Source organism: Oncorhynchus mykiss, chromosome 8 (genome assembly GCF_013265735.2).
Source record: "Oncorhynchus mykiss isolate Arlee chromosome 8, USDA_OmykA_1.1, whole genome shotgun sequence".
In the NCBI taxonomy this organism is placed as follows: Eukaryota; Metazoa; Chordata; class Actinopteri; order Salmoniformes; family Salmonidae; genus Oncorhynchus; species Oncorhynchus mykiss.
Genome location: NC_048572.1, coordinates 62,049,424 through 62,064,355, shown reverse-complemented (window position 1 = coordinate 62,064,355; position 14,932 = coordinate 62,049,424). Strand labels below are relative to the sequence as shown.

Below are 14,932 nucleotides of genomic sequence, written 5' to 3'. Positions count from 1 at the left end.
ATATAGCAGTTTTTACAGGTTCTTTCTCAGGATGTTCTTGGCTACTCAGTTGTAATAATCAGCAGAACAATACCAAACCCTTCATAATAATTGGCAACAATTACCTATGTCAGATATGTTGGTTTGAGATGATTAGTAATTATGCTTTTGCTGAAAAGGTGAAGATACACAAAAGCCTTATAAGCGTTGATTCACATTCTGACATTGTCTTACTGAGTGAGTGACTGTGTCTGTTTCATGCTGCATCAAACAACGCTCCCCTTTATTCACGTCCTGACAATTTCCACAATAGCGACACAGAGCCAGCCATTTCCTGTGAGAGAGTGAGCCCAGCCAGTGTGTTGGCTCTGAATCACAAGTGAGTAACCTTCCAGCTGAGAGACTGTGCCCGACGTGTCACAGCCTGCCACAGGGGAGGTGTTAAAAGAAGCTCACCTGGGTGTCTTGGGCAGAAGCATCAGGTGTAGCCGGCCTGATAAGCCCATTAGTTTGATTCTACTTATATGAGACTATTGATGTACTTAATTCCTATTAGAGTTTCTGCGAACATGAAGAGCAGTTGGATATTTCTGTGTGGACTTTCTCTTTGTACCTGGTTGTCTGTCCAAGGAACCTACAGCTATGGAGGATGTGAGTGTTTACTACTTTTTTTATCTTTCCTCTCTGCTGGCTTTGAATAATGTAATATTGAATTGTAAAAAAAAAAAAAAAAATCCTTAAATAGGTTGTTGCTTTCAAGTTGGGAACATGCATTTAGAATGATTTGACTTCTTTCAGACTCAGACGATAGGAGGTACCCTACAAAACACTATTGTAGCTAATTGGCCTACCTGCAGCATTTGTTGTATTCCTATATACCTGTATTTGTATATTCTGCCTCCGTAACTATAGCAGTAGATATCAAAATGGCACATTTCCTCTAATGATATTTAATACAGGTAAACATTTAGGAGAAAGGGGTTTGTGTATATAAGAAACATGATAATACTACAGAGCCTATATAGTCTATGAAGCTCTCACAGTAGATCTTTATGTGAAAGTGGATATGTTTATTTGTGGTACTCTCGGCGAAGAGAGTAAATCATCAACACTTTCTGGTGTTACTTACTCTGTGGTGAGGTGATAAGGTGGGGCAGATATAGGTATTAAGTCCTGGAGCTGCTGAGCTGAGTGTTGTTAATCCTTTGGGCAACCATATCGACCTGGAGGCACTGAATCACTGCACTGCTGATGACTCTGTTCCTAAAGGCATCCTATTCCCTATGTTGTGCACTACTATGGGCCCTGCCCAATAGTAGTGCACTAAATCGGAATAGGGTGCCATTTGGGATGCAGGCAATGACTCATGTGGTAATGGGTAAAGTCTATCTCCTCTTAGGGCATGACGACTTTAGGTTCTGAGCTCTGTGTACCTTTCTATATTACCCAAACGACAAAAACAGCTACATGCAGCAGCCTGTCATTACCACAGGAACTCCTCAAAGTTATAATTTAGTGTGTGAAATGAGAACTTGATATCTTCAGGATAGCTTATGCTCGGGAGCATGGTTGTCAAATATTTGTGGCAGTATGGGTTTGCTATGATGATAAAAACCATTACCGTATCAAACAAACAGACATTTGCTTGATTGCAAACATGCTGTTGGCCACAGTGGGAGTAATTAATATTATTGTGAGAATCTCTCATTTCTCATCACTTGGGAATAAGATTTTATGAGATCTGGGCCTCTGACAGTAGTTTACATTACTGTGAGAAAAGACTGAGGCTGTGCTACTGCCAACCCCTCCTTAGATTGTATTAAGATGGTGGCCTACATAATAATACAATTCCCCATTTTATGTGACTGTCAAAGTGCAATAGCTAACTCTTCACAGTGTTCAAGAGACTTTATGAAGGGGGAACTGCTTATACCACAGGCTGATAAATATTCTCAAATGATTGTTTTTATGATTCTATACACAGTGCTCACAAATTTCCGAACAATGTGTATGTCACCCCTGTAGCAGACATCTGTAAATGCAATGGAAAGTCACGTTATTGCCTGCCTGACTCTGGGGGCCTCCATTGTGTGGACTGCCAAGACAACACTGAGGGAAGGCATTGTGAGAGGTGCAAGGAGGGGTTCCACCACCAGAGGGCAGGAAACAGGTGTCTGCCTTGTAACTGCAGCCGAATCGGTGAGTGAACAGAACAGGAGGGAACATGGAATGATAACAATACCTGGGCCCATGTTCAAAAGTGTCTGCTGATCTAGGAACAGTTTAGCCTTTTCGATCATAATGAGTAAGATTACATGGAACAGATCCTAGTTCGGCACTCCTACTCTGAGACTCTTTATGAATACGGCACCTGATGTTTTGTGTCTATGTGGTTTCTTCCAGGTTCTGTAGGATCACACTGTGACAGTAGAGGACATTGCAGCTGTAGAGTGGGAGCACAAGGGGATAAATGTGACCGATGCCCCGATGGAACACCTATCAGCTCAAATGGCTGTGCTAACAGGTAAAATACATTTTACATTTCCTTACATTGTACTGTTTGGTAAGTACAAGAATGGAATTATAGGGGCATAAAATGAAAGGACTGAGAGGACTACAAAAGGATTTGCTGTATTGCCTTGCCTTTCATTATTGAATTTTAGAATAAAGATGGACTAATTATTGACTAATTCAAATGTGTGTTCATGTTTTTCTTATGCAGTGGTCAGCTCACTGACAACTCAGTGACCGCTCAATCTCTACCTTGCTTTTGCTATGGACACTCGACCCAGTGCTCCCCAGCAAAGGGCTACTCAGTCCACACAATCACCTCAACATTCGACAATGGTAAGTTAACTCTTGATCAGAACATAAAATAAACACCTGAAATATATTTAATTTTAAGTTATTTAAATGGGTGTGAATCTTCTGTTTTTCAGGGCCTGAGGGTTGGCGAGCGGCCACAGCTCATGGTGTGACCCCATCCCAAGTCCACTTCCGCTGGTCCCCCACTCACAAAGACGTTGAGGTCATCTCCAAAGACATCATGCCTGCTTACCTCTATGCCCCTGGTGAGTGCTGCTTTCCCTGCTCCCTGCTTTCAGCTCTTAGTCCTGACTTCTGTACCCTCTTATTTTTGGAGAAACGACCTTTCGTTCCAACAAAAATATAACAAAAATATATATACAAAGTATGTGGACACCCGCTCAAATGAGTGGATTCGGCTATTTCAGCCACACCTGTTGCTGATAGGTGTATAGAATCGAGCACACAGCCATGCAATCTCCATAGACAAAAATTGGCAGTAGAATGACATTACTGAAAGAGCTCAGTGACTTTCAACATGGCCTTTCCAACAAGTCAATTAGGCAAATTTCTGCCATGCTAGAGCCACCCTAGGCAACTATGTGCTGATATTGTGAAGTGGAAAAGTCTAGGCGCAACAACAACTCAGCTGCGAAGTGGTAGAACACAAGCTCACAAATAGGAACCGCCATCTTCTGTCCTCGGCTGCAACACTCCCTACCGAGTTCTGAACTGCCTCTGGAAGCAAAGTGCCTCTGGATGCAATGTCAGCACAATAACTGTTCGTCAGGTTGCTTAATGAAATAGGTTTCCATGGCCGAGCAGCCGCGCTCAAGCCTAAGATCACCATGCGCAATGCCAAGCGTCGGCTGGAGTGGTGCTCGCCACCATTGGACACTGGAACAGTGGAAATGCGTTCTCTGGAGTGATGAATCCCGCTTCATCATCTGACAGTCCGACGGACAAATCTGGGTTTGGCGCATGCCAGGAGAACGCTACCTGCCCCAATGCATATTGCCAAATGTAAAGTTTGGTGGATGAGGAATAATAGTCTCGGGCTGTTTTTCATGGTTTGGGCTAGGCCCCTTAGTTCCAGTGAAGGGAAATCTTAACACTACAGCATACAATTACATTTTAGACGTTTCTGTGCTTCCAACTTTGTGGCAACAATTTGAAGAAGGCCCATTCGTGTTTCAGCATGATATTGCCCCCGTGCACAGAGCGAGGTCCATACAGAAATGGTTTGTCGAGATCGGTGTTGAAGAACTTGTCTGGCCTGCACAGAGTCCTCAACCCCATCAAACACCTTTGGGATAAATTGGAACGCCGACTGCAAACCAGACCTAATCGCCCAACATCAGTGCCCAACCTCACTTTTGCTCTTGTGGCTGAATGAAAGCAAGTCCCCACAGCAATGTTCCAACATCTAGTGGAAAGCCTTCCCAGAAGAGTAGAGGCTGTTATTCCAGCTAAGGGGGGGACCAACTCCATATTAAAGATTTTGGAATTAATGTAGTGTATATGTTACATCACATGCTTCCACAATGATAACCCCCTAGAGTCGATGTCTGCGCCCCCACGGAAAATTAGCATAATACAAATTAGCATAATTCAAAATCCCCATAAGAATCTGTCAATTTAAGCTAGAGATATATATTTTTTGCATTGCATGTGTCTCAATTCACCGCATCCACCAATGTCGTACTTCTGCATCTGCGGTGAAAGATGACAGAGCTAGAGCTATGTTTGTCAGACCATGAGACATCCCAAAAATGTGTCTGCTCACAAAATCATCTGTAACGTTAGAACGGTTCTGCCTAAAAACTATTATGACCCTTGTATGGAAAGATGAGACTCCCGTGAACATGATGGTGTTCTCGGTTTTGCTAAAAAAAGGGGGGGGGGGGGGACACAATCTGTTCCATGTAGTGAATCTGTCGTTCAATGCGTTTGTATGTGCTAATAGCAGTAAAGCCAAATAACATGTTTAATCAGATGCAGTCTTAAAATTCTAAATCAAATAGCTAAATGGTCCCCCTCTAGCTTAGACAGGGCATGGACTGTAATGGGTTTTAAGTCCCCATTCATCAATTATTATGTTTCTAAAATTATCTTGATCTTGTTCTATTTTGTGATGGCTAGACTCTTACCTGGGCAACCAGGAGCTGAGCTACGGTCAGAACATATCCTTCTCCCTGAGGCTGGACCGAGGGGTTCGCCACCCGTCCACGGCCGATGTGGTGCTGGAGGGATCTGGGCTGAGAGTGGCAGCTTCCCTGGGAGACCTGAGGACCATCGTCCCCTGTGGACAGAAGATCACCTACACATTCAGGTAGGAATCAGGCAGAGCATTGGAGTAGACAGATAAGCCTGATACTAGCATTAAGCAACACGTGAAGTTATGAATAGTTCCTTCAGAAAGTATTCACCATCCCTTCACTTTTTTTTCACATTTTGTTGTGTTACAAAGTGGGATTTAAGATGGATTGAATTATCATTTGTTTTGCCCAACGATCTAAGCAAAATACTCTCTTTTTTTTTTTTTTTTTTTTTTTGGAATTCATGGAAAATTAAACACTAATATATCTTGATTAGATAAGTATTCAAGCCCCTGAGTCAATACATGTTACAATCACCTTTGGCAGCGATTACAGCTGTGAGTCTGGGAAAGTCTCTAAGAGATTTAACACCTGAACTGTACAATATTTGCACATTATTCTTTAAAAAATTTGTCAAGCTCTGTCAAGTTGGTTGTTGATCATGGCTAGACAGCCATTTTCAAGTCTTGCCATAGATTTTCAAGCTGATTTAAGTCAAAACTGTACCTACGCCACTCAGGAACATTCAATGTCATCTTGGCAAGCAACTCCAGTGTATATTTGGTCTTGTGTTTTAGGTTATTGTCCTGCTGAAAGGTGAATTTGTCTCCCAGTGTCTGAACCAGGTTTTCCTCTAGGATTTTGCCTGTACATAGCTCTTTTCTGTTTATTTTTATCAAACAAAAACTCTCTATCCCTTGCTGATGACAAGCATACCCAATACATGATACAGCCACCACCATTCTTGAAAATATGAAGTGGTGGTGAGTGGTACTCCGTGATATGTTGTGTTGGATTTGCCCCAAATATAACGCTTTATTTTCAGGACAAAAAAGTTAATTTCTTTGCCGCATTTTTTGCAGTATTACTTTAGCACCTTATTGCAAACAGGACGCAGGTTTTGGAATATTTTAATTTTGTACAGGCTTCCTTCTTTTCACTCTGTCAATTAGATTAGTATTGTGGAGTAACTACAATGTTGTTAATCCATCCTCAGTTTTCTCCTATCACAGCCATTAAACTGTAACTCTTTTAAAAATCACCATTGGCCTCATGGTGAAATCACTGAGCAGCTTCCTTCCTCTCCGACAACTGATTTAGGAAGGGCACCTGTATCTGCTTAGTGACTGTGTGCATTGATACACCATCCAAAGTGTAAAGTTAATAACTGCATCATTCATGCTCAAAGGTATATTCAATGTCTGCTTTTTTTGTTTTATCCAACTAGGTGCCCTTCTTTGCAAACCATAGGAAAAACTCAGTGGTCTTTGTGGTTGAATCTGTGCTTGAAATTCACTGCTTGACTTACGGACGTTACAGTTAAATGTGTGTGTGGGATACAGAGATGAGGTAGTCCTTTAAAAAGCATGTTAAACACTACAGTATTAACGCACACAAGCCGAGTCAATGCATCTTATTATGTGACCTGTTAAGCATATTCTTACTCCTGCACTTATTTAGGCTTGCCATAACAAAAGCATTGAATACTTATTGACTGAAGACATTTCAGCTGTTGATTTTTTTAAATTAATTGATAAACATAAAAAATAAAAAAAAATCCACTTTAACATTATGGGCTAATATGTGTAGATCAGTGACACTCAAAATGTAACTGAACAAAATGTGAAAAAAAGTCAAGTTGTGTACAACACACAGCTATGGAGGTACCAAGTGTATCGACTGATAGGAAGCAGTCCATCTCAGGGCAGATACAAACATAATTTGATCTGCAGGAGATAGGTATGCAGGTGTGAATAGTGAGATGGATGCCAAAGATAACAATCGAGAAACACATTATAGACCATTTCACATTGTGAATGTGGAGTGTGAAGGGGTCAATGTTTTCCTCACACTGATTGAATGTAAAAGCTTGATAACAGCTAGTAAGCCAGAGGGTCATCTGCTTGTCTGATTCAAATGGATTACAATTAAGGGGAAATGGCTGGTTGCCAAGCAGCTTATCTCTAATTGGTCAAATCCAATCCTGTCTCACAACAAACTGCACCATCGTGACCATAATAGTAGCCTAATACAGTAACACCACTGGTTTTTGCTTCCATCAAAATACATGTTTCCATATTTATTCTCATAAGCAAAATATACAGTGTAACGATGAATAATTACAATAGCTACAATGTAATTACAGCAATAACTACAGTAGTAAGGACATGGTGGTGTAAACATTGCATGCTGTGTCTTTCATTCTCAGACTGGATGAGCAACGGAGCAGTAAATGGAGGCCCCTCCTGTCATCTTTCCAGTTTCAAAAACTCCTCCAGAATCTGACTGCCATCAAAATCCGTGGGACATTTGGGGAAAATGGTAAGTGTTTATTTTTGTATGACACAGACTATGAGATTGGTTACTGTTTTGCTTAAACAGATCCTTAGAGTCATTCCTTGGTCGTAAATAAGTGCTTTTGGAACAGTTTTATATCGAGTTTATTTCAGTATTTGTATTTTTATTATGTCATCTTTCTAAATCAATTGTCAAAAATGACACTGGTACACATCCTCAACACATTGCCTTCTCTTCATCTCTTGTCAATCCCTCAATAAAGCTCAATACCTTATTGTCCTTTGCAGGGCGCGGTTACCTTGACAATGTACGTATGGAGTCTGCACGTCAGGGGGCCGGTACCCCTGCTGCCTGGGTCCAGAACTGTAACTGCCCAGTGGGATACGAGGGACAGTTCTGTGAGAGGTGTACGTCAGGGTATAAGAGAAGTTCTCAGAGCAAAGGTCCATACAGTTCCTGTGAGCCCTGCAGCTGTAGAGGAGGAAGCTGTGACTCTGAAACAGGTTGGTGACGTTTTAACTTTGTCCAAGTGTTACTGTATGTTTGTGTTAATATATTTTGTATTGTCGCTATTAATGATGAGATTTGGTTGATTTTCATCAGGACAAACCTCCTTTTGCAATATGCCATTCCCTGGATAGAAGTTCAAATCAATGCTTGAAATACAATGTTCATATAAAATGAAAATAATGTAATGCAGGACAAATCATGTCTTGTTGAAAGTGTGTGTGTGTGTGTGTGTCTGATTTTGTGTTGTGCCGTTCCACAGGAGATTGCTACTCTGCAGATGAGACCCCTGGTCGCCAGACCTGCCAGCTGGGGTATTATAATGACCCTGCCCAGCCACGGTCCTGTCTGAAATGTCCCTGTCCCAATGGAGCTGCCTGCTCTGTGAGCCCAGGAACCGTGAAGGTCAAGTGTGACCTCTGTCCACCTGGCACCACCGGTGAGTCACTGTCACAAATCGTCAAAGTAGTGCACTATATAGGGAATAGGATGCCATTTGGGACAAAGTCACAGACCATGGCTGTTAGATGGGATAGAGTACTAGGGCATTCATCATTCAATGTCAGCTATTTGCATATTTGATATTTCATATTGTACCTCTTCCTCACTCTCAATAGGCTCACTTTGCGACACCTGCCAGGATGGTTTCTATGGCAATCCCTTGGGGGAAAATGGCAGCCAGAGGCCTTGTCGGCGCTGCCAGTGCAACGGTGTCAGTAGCTGTGACCCGCAGACAGGGGAGTGCTTGAAATGTCTGAATCATACCACTGGCTTCTTCTGTGAGAGCTGTCTGGATGGATATCACCACAGCATGCCATCAGAGGCATGCAAACGTACGGACAGCACCTTGTTTGCTCCCCATATCCAGCTCTTTCACACGTAGACACGAGGCACATAGCTCCTCCTTTAGATTCTAACAGTCAAATATTGTCTGTAATTTTGTATACATTTTAACAACTGTTTTTCCTTTTGCGTTCTAGCTTGTGGCTGCAATTCCCAGGGTTCTCTGTACAACAAATGCGGTGACCAGGGCCAGTGTTCATGCAGAGAAGGCTTTGAGGGTCTGAAGTGCCAGCGTTCTGCGTGTCCCTCCTGCTTCAACCCTGTCAAGACCAAGGTAAAATCCACTGGGATTATTTGATCAATGTCTTCTTTTTCCATTCAGGTCCAACATGTCATTTTGCTCTCTCCAATTATTAAACGGCAGCACAGTATGCATCCCAAATGGCACCCTATTCCCTACATACAGACCTTGATCAAAAGTAGTACACTAGGCTATACTGTATAGGGAATAGGATTCCTTTTGAGATGCGGACACAATAACTGGACCAGAAATAAGGCTACTGGCTGTGGCATTTGTTCTGGCTTCACTGTGCTCACCTTGTCGCTGATTCAACATCCTTAAAGCTTAGTGGGAAAGAATGAAAGAATAGCTGTACAAGGATTTTGTTATGAGAGGAAGAGGTTTAGAGTGTCTTCATACAAGCTGTGATTTAGTATTTTTGCAAGAACATTTCTTCATCAGGTCCTCTCAGTAAATATACTGCCTCTACCTGGGAGGGGAAAGTACTTGACAGGTAAATGGAATATTTGTGTGGGGTGTGTTCTCTCTGGCATTGCCTACGCATCCTGTGAACTAAGATGAATGGCACCCAATTCCATATACTGTATAGTGCACTAATGTCCACCAGAACCCAAGGGTCCTTGTCAAAAGTAGTGCACTAAATAGGGAACAGGGTGACATTTGGGGTGCTCCCTCCCCTCAGGCTGTAGTGTGGGAGGAGGAATTGAAAGGAGGAGTTGAAGTTGAAGTATTGAAGCACAACAGTTAACCTAAGAAATGACTTCTCTTTCATAATGAATACCTTTGAGGGTTTGAATCTACTGCTCCATCTCACACTTTGCCTCCAATTACATATTCTGAATGTACTATGTCGGCCTACAGTAAAGTATTGCAGAGGTAAGGTTTTTGTTAACCTTTAATTAATCTCGCCAATCTAGACCAAAATATTGTGTGAGTGCTGGCCTTCAGCCAGCTATCTTTTCATCTATCACCAGAGAATAACCTTTCATAAGCTCTATTTAAGCTTTCCTATCCCCTTGGGTCATGTGTCACAGGTGGAGGGGTACACTCGTAAACTGCGGGAGATAGAAACTCTGTTTACGGGTACGGAGAGTGGCAGTCTCCCAGTGAATGACGCCCAGATGGAGAGAGCCATCAGTGCAGCAGAGGACATAGTCACAGACCTGCAGAGAAATGCACAGACACTCTCTGGTAAGTCTTTTATAATAGTTATTCATCCTTGATACTTAAAGGATCAGAGGATCAGTCATTTTCTAATTTGTCAACATATGCCAATACCATTCAGGATGGTTACCAGGCTTCTGAAACATGGTGAAGCACCGTCCACGCACTGTGTCTCTGTCACACCCGAATGCATCTCACATTCAGTTTGTGAAGCTTTCGGTTTATATGTGAAGTGCAAAGATTTCATGTTGGTGACTTGTCTTGTTTTGTTCTATTGAATAGAATCAGAGAAAGACTTACAGGCCCGGCTCTCAGACATCAGTACAACCCAGCTGAGTGAAGGCAGAGACATCCAGGTGATCTCCAACACCATCAACAACATAAAGCTGCAGGACCAGAGGTACCAACGACAGGTCTCTGATATCCAGACACTCATTCATGATGTGCGGCGCAAACTAGAAGAGGCCAGACTCAACATCAAACAAGCTGTGAGTTATATAGTAGTACAGTGGTATTCTACTTTTTATCACTGATGTCATCAAATGAGGAGAGAGTAAGGAGATATGAATATGTCAATGTATGCGGGTTAGTGATCTGTTTCATTCGTGTTTACCTTCCACCCCGATGTTAGGAATTCCCTTTAAGTGATGCAGAAGTAGACACTGACAGCCTCTCTACTCTGGTTCAGAGAGCAACAGGCCTGGCTGAAAAGTGAGTACTGCACCCCTCCATGTCCCATTCATACAGACTGGAAAATCCCATGTCGTGCTAAGGATGACTCTATGTTGTAACTGTTTATTAGACATCAGAGCAAAGCGGCGACAGTGGAGAAGACAGCAAACAGTGCTCTTGCAGAGTCAGAGAAGTCCCTGGCACTCATGAGAACTGTCATGACAGGGGAAAACAAGATCAGAGAGCTTATCGGTGACCTCAAAACCAAGTAAGAAACTCATGTCAATCTCCTGTGAAAATACAGTAGATGATATGTCCTCTAAGACCAGCCATGTAATGTTCTGCATAATAACATCATCGATGAACCGTTGTTGTTATATTGATATTAGTTATATTTGGTTTTCCTCTGGTCAGGTATGATAAGAACTCAGCCCAGGTGAAGGCCATGGAGAGCCTGGCCACTCGCCTAAGCAGCTCTGCCCAAGATGAGAGCAGGATGGCGGCTAACACCCTGGAGCAGATAGCCTCCCTGGAGCTGAACATCCCTGGTCCTCTGAAGGTATTGAGCAGAACAGGCCTCTCAGCAGGTTCTTTTCTCTGGTCTCTATTTGGTGACTGCTCTCAGGTCAAGTCTTCCGAGATATCTTAAAAATCATAATAGGCAAATATTGATAGATATACAGTGTCTCCGTCCTGGAAATGAGGGAGAGAAGGATTCCTCCACAATGTGCTTGTGTCCTAGAGAGCTGAAAAAAGCATTCAATTTCAACACCGTTCACTATGAACATTATGAAATCATTGTGTCTAACCATTGGCAACTGAACCTGTCTCATGGCATGTTTGTAAAGCTTGCTGTAAACATAACAAAGCAATTAACAATCGAGGACATGAGTCAGCAAAAAATACAAAGAGGGGGAGGAGATCTAATTAAAACCTGACTGGTGAGGAATCTAGTGCGTATGTAATTACACTTGCACAACGCGCTGAGTCTGAATGAGCTCCTGTTTTCTGGCAAAAGGACATTGACAGTGTGGCGGCTAAATTGGATGGCCTGAGTGAACAGGTGGAGGAAAACCTCACAGAGTACCAGGCGCTACAAGAGGAGACCCAAGAGGACAAGGCTGCAGTAGAGGACCTCCTGGCCCTGGGGAAGGCAGCTCAACAGGTACACTTGAGGCCTTTCACTATTCACTCATCAGCTTTCAGAAAACGTTCTGTGTAGGATTGGTAATATATCATATCTCATATTCCAACTTCAAAGGTTTCTGAGAAATACTTTCCTGCGACGTGTGAAATTCACTGATAGATTATCCAACTGAAGTATTTCAATAGTGTATAATTAGCTAATGACTTCACTGACCCTTATAAATGGTAATAACTGGCACAATGTTGATTGTTGGTATTTCTCTCATACAGGAATATTACCAGCTCCTTGCTAGAGCGAATGCAGCGAAGGCTGACACAGAACTGGCACTGAAGGCCATCACAGACAACATTGATGGGGTGGATGATGCGCTGGAGATGCTTAGAGGTATAACTTTCACATTTCAATAGGTCTTATTCCAACTACAGCACAGTAGAAACATGAATAAACTACCAGCATATTATATGACAAGGCCGGCCCACATATTAGAAAGGCACAAACACACAGTAACTGTAATTATATCTGAGCTATATATTTCTCAGTTGAATCAATAATGACGTTCAACAGCACTACAGGCAGTTACAGCAGGTGTAAGTTAATCAATAACATTTTATTGTGTGTCCTTTGCACCGAATACAGCGATTCTCTCATCTAAAAAGCACATAATTATTGCGTAGTATCTAGAACATAGCAAATATATTTAAAACTGTATAACAAAAAAATATATCTCGATACTGATACACTATAGATAAACCTACCAGAACGTTATGTCTAAATCTCTTGTATCCTACAGGGTTTGACGGCCAGATCAGCAAGAACAAGGCTTTGGCAGACGAGGCCATAAAGAGACTCCCTGGCATAAATGCCACCATTCAGCAAGCTGTTGGCAACAACTCAGAGACCTTATTCATCATAGGCAATGTGTCTGATGACTACAATGATGCACTGGGCACATTCAGCAGGCTGGAAGCTGTGGTCTCTCGACTGGAGGTACCCTAACTAACAGACTCTTTCCTTTCAATGGGAATATCCAACTGGGGTTCATATGCTAATCCACAGCTTGTGCATTTAGCTCGAGTCTCTAGAAGGAAAATGTCTGTTGGGAAAACAATGAGGTTAATGTTTCGAGTCACTTATGCACATGAGCCCATTCAATTCCAGACATGACCTATTCACAACCAAAATACTTGCATGGAAACTTCAAAATGAGCTCATTTGACTGTTTCTTGTTGTCCACAGGGAATGTCCGGCTCTTTACCAGTAGCTCCCGCTGATCTACTGAAGGACGCCACCAAGCTGAAAGGGGACGTGCAGGACCTGAAGACCCAGGCGGTAGCCACTGTTTCCAAAGTGGCGGCGGAGAGGGCCAATGCTGAGGGACAGAGAGACAAAGCTGCAGAGGTCCGTTTTAGTGTGATGCCCTCAGATATGATATGTTATGTGAAACACTCCAGTACACAACTCCAGCACACACAAATGGTTCTTAAAATAAATACATTTTTCCAAATGAAAGGTCTGTAATATTTATAATGCTTTGTAATGTTCTTTCCCTCAGGCTTTAATGGGAGGAACGGGTGCCTACGTCAACGCCAAGCACACTAGAGATGCAGTGGGAGAAACACTCCTGGTCATCAATAACCTCCTGAGCATGATCGGTAAATTCCCCCAACAACTACAATCAGCAAACTCAAACAAAACAAAACCACTTGTGTTTTGTCTAATTTCACTCACTGTCCTATCTTCATATTAATGTCATAAAAACACATATTTATGACATTATGATTTAAGTTGGTGCTGACCATTGGTCTTCTCCTCTCCTCTACACCCTTCCCCCTCCTCTCCTTTCCTAACAGGTAAGCCAGGCAGTGTGGACGAGGAGAGGCTCGGTGAGTTGGAGCAGTCCATCTCCAGTGCTCGTGACCAGGTCAACCAGCAGCTCCGGCCTCGGCTTCAGGACCTGGAGGAGAAGGAGGCCGGCCAGAGGGCCAGGTTGTCTGGCCTCAACCTAGATATTGATATGATCCTGGATGACATCAGGAACCTGGAGGACATCCACGCCAACATCCCTAAGGGCTGCTTCAACACCCCACCAATTGAGAAACCTTAATCACCCCTATTCAAAGATCTAATGTTCCGTCCCAAATGGCACCCTATTTCCTATATAGTGCTTAAGGGCCCAAAGGACTCTGGTCAAAAGGTAGTGCACTATATAGGGAGAAGGGCTCCATTTGGGGTGCCATTTGGGATGCCTAATTGTTTGGAAAATAACTCTGAATGTGTTATGGTATTATGTGTTTTTACGTGTGAGAAAAATGTGTGTTAAACTAAATGTATTTATAACTGTCTGCAAAAAAAAAAATTATATGAAGTTTCAGACTCAAGAGAAGCAATATTTTCAGTGATCTAGTAAGTGTTGAAAACAATGTATTTTCTGTTGTATTCTGTAAAATAAACTGCAATATTTATTCATTTCTTAACAATACAAACCTGGTGCCACTTAATGCAACACAAACAAATTGAATGAATCTCAATTAACATGAATGTGTTTCATGTGTCCTTCTTTTGCTCTTCAACTGAGGGACTTACTAACAATGTAAGCAACTACAAAATATATATTGTTACACACTTGGTTTATTATGGAGGTATTAATAAACTCAGAGTAGATGTTATATTGTGTCAGTCCACAGTTGAAGACGAGAAAATAGAAATAATTTCTAATCCAGCGCATATTACATAGGATTCCCCCAAAAATCATTTTCAGGACTCCTATCCAAATAAATCAATGGACAGAATAAAATCAAATATCTCTTGATATTATATCTTTAAGTCATCTAAACCCACTCAGCTCGAATTAAAGCCGCAGGTTCTATGAAACCTTCTCGAAGACTATAGTATAGTAAAATCGGTCCATATTAACTAGGACCACGACAATGCTTATTTTTCATATCAGATTTCCCACCA

At 42.2% G+C, this 14,932-nt stretch overlaps 1 protein-coding gene across 1 annotated transcript; it reads left to right on the top strand.

Annotated features, from left to right (window-relative positions):
* Positions 1 to 334: 334 nt before the first annotated feature.
* LOC110530302 (laminin subunit gamma-2) lies at positions 335 to 14,453 on the top strand. Its single transcript, XM_021613225.2, has 22 exons — positions 335 to 630; positions 2,005 to 2,178; positions 2,383 to 2,503; positions 2,702 to 2,826; positions 2,919 to 3,050; positions 4,927 to 5,116; positions 7,312 to 7,424; positions 7,688 to 7,903; positions 8,170 to 8,346; positions 8,525 to 8,740; positions 8,888 to 9,024; positions 10,026 to 10,182; positions 10,438 to 10,643; positions 10,787 to 10,866; positions 10,958 to 11,095; positions 11,242 to 11,386; positions 11,846 to 11,992; positions 12,244 to 12,358; positions 12,765 to 12,961; positions 13,211 to 13,372; positions 13,527 to 13,626; positions 13,825 to 14,453. The coding sequence occupies exons 1-22, from the start codon at positions 504 to 506 to the stop codon at positions 14,076 to 14,078; spliced, it is 3,429 nt and encodes a 1,142-aa protein (XP_021468900.2). The 5' UTR covers positions 335 to 503; the 3' UTR covers positions 14,079 to 14,453.
* The last annotated feature ends 479 nt before the right edge of the window (positions 14,454 to 14,932 follow it).

Coding starts and splice junctions, on each gene's coding strand:
- LOC110530302 (XM_021613225.2), top strand. CDS start 504: ATGAGACTATTGATGTACTTAATTCCTATTAGAGTTTCTGCGAACATG. Junction 9,025..10,025: donor TCAACCCTGTCAAGACCAAG/GTAAAATCCACT, acceptor CATGTGTCACAG/GTGGAGGGGTACACTCGTAA. Junction 11,387..11,845: donor ACATCCCTGGTCCTCTGAAG/GTATTGAGCAGA, acceptor TTCTGGCAAAAG/GACATTGACAGTGTGGCGGC.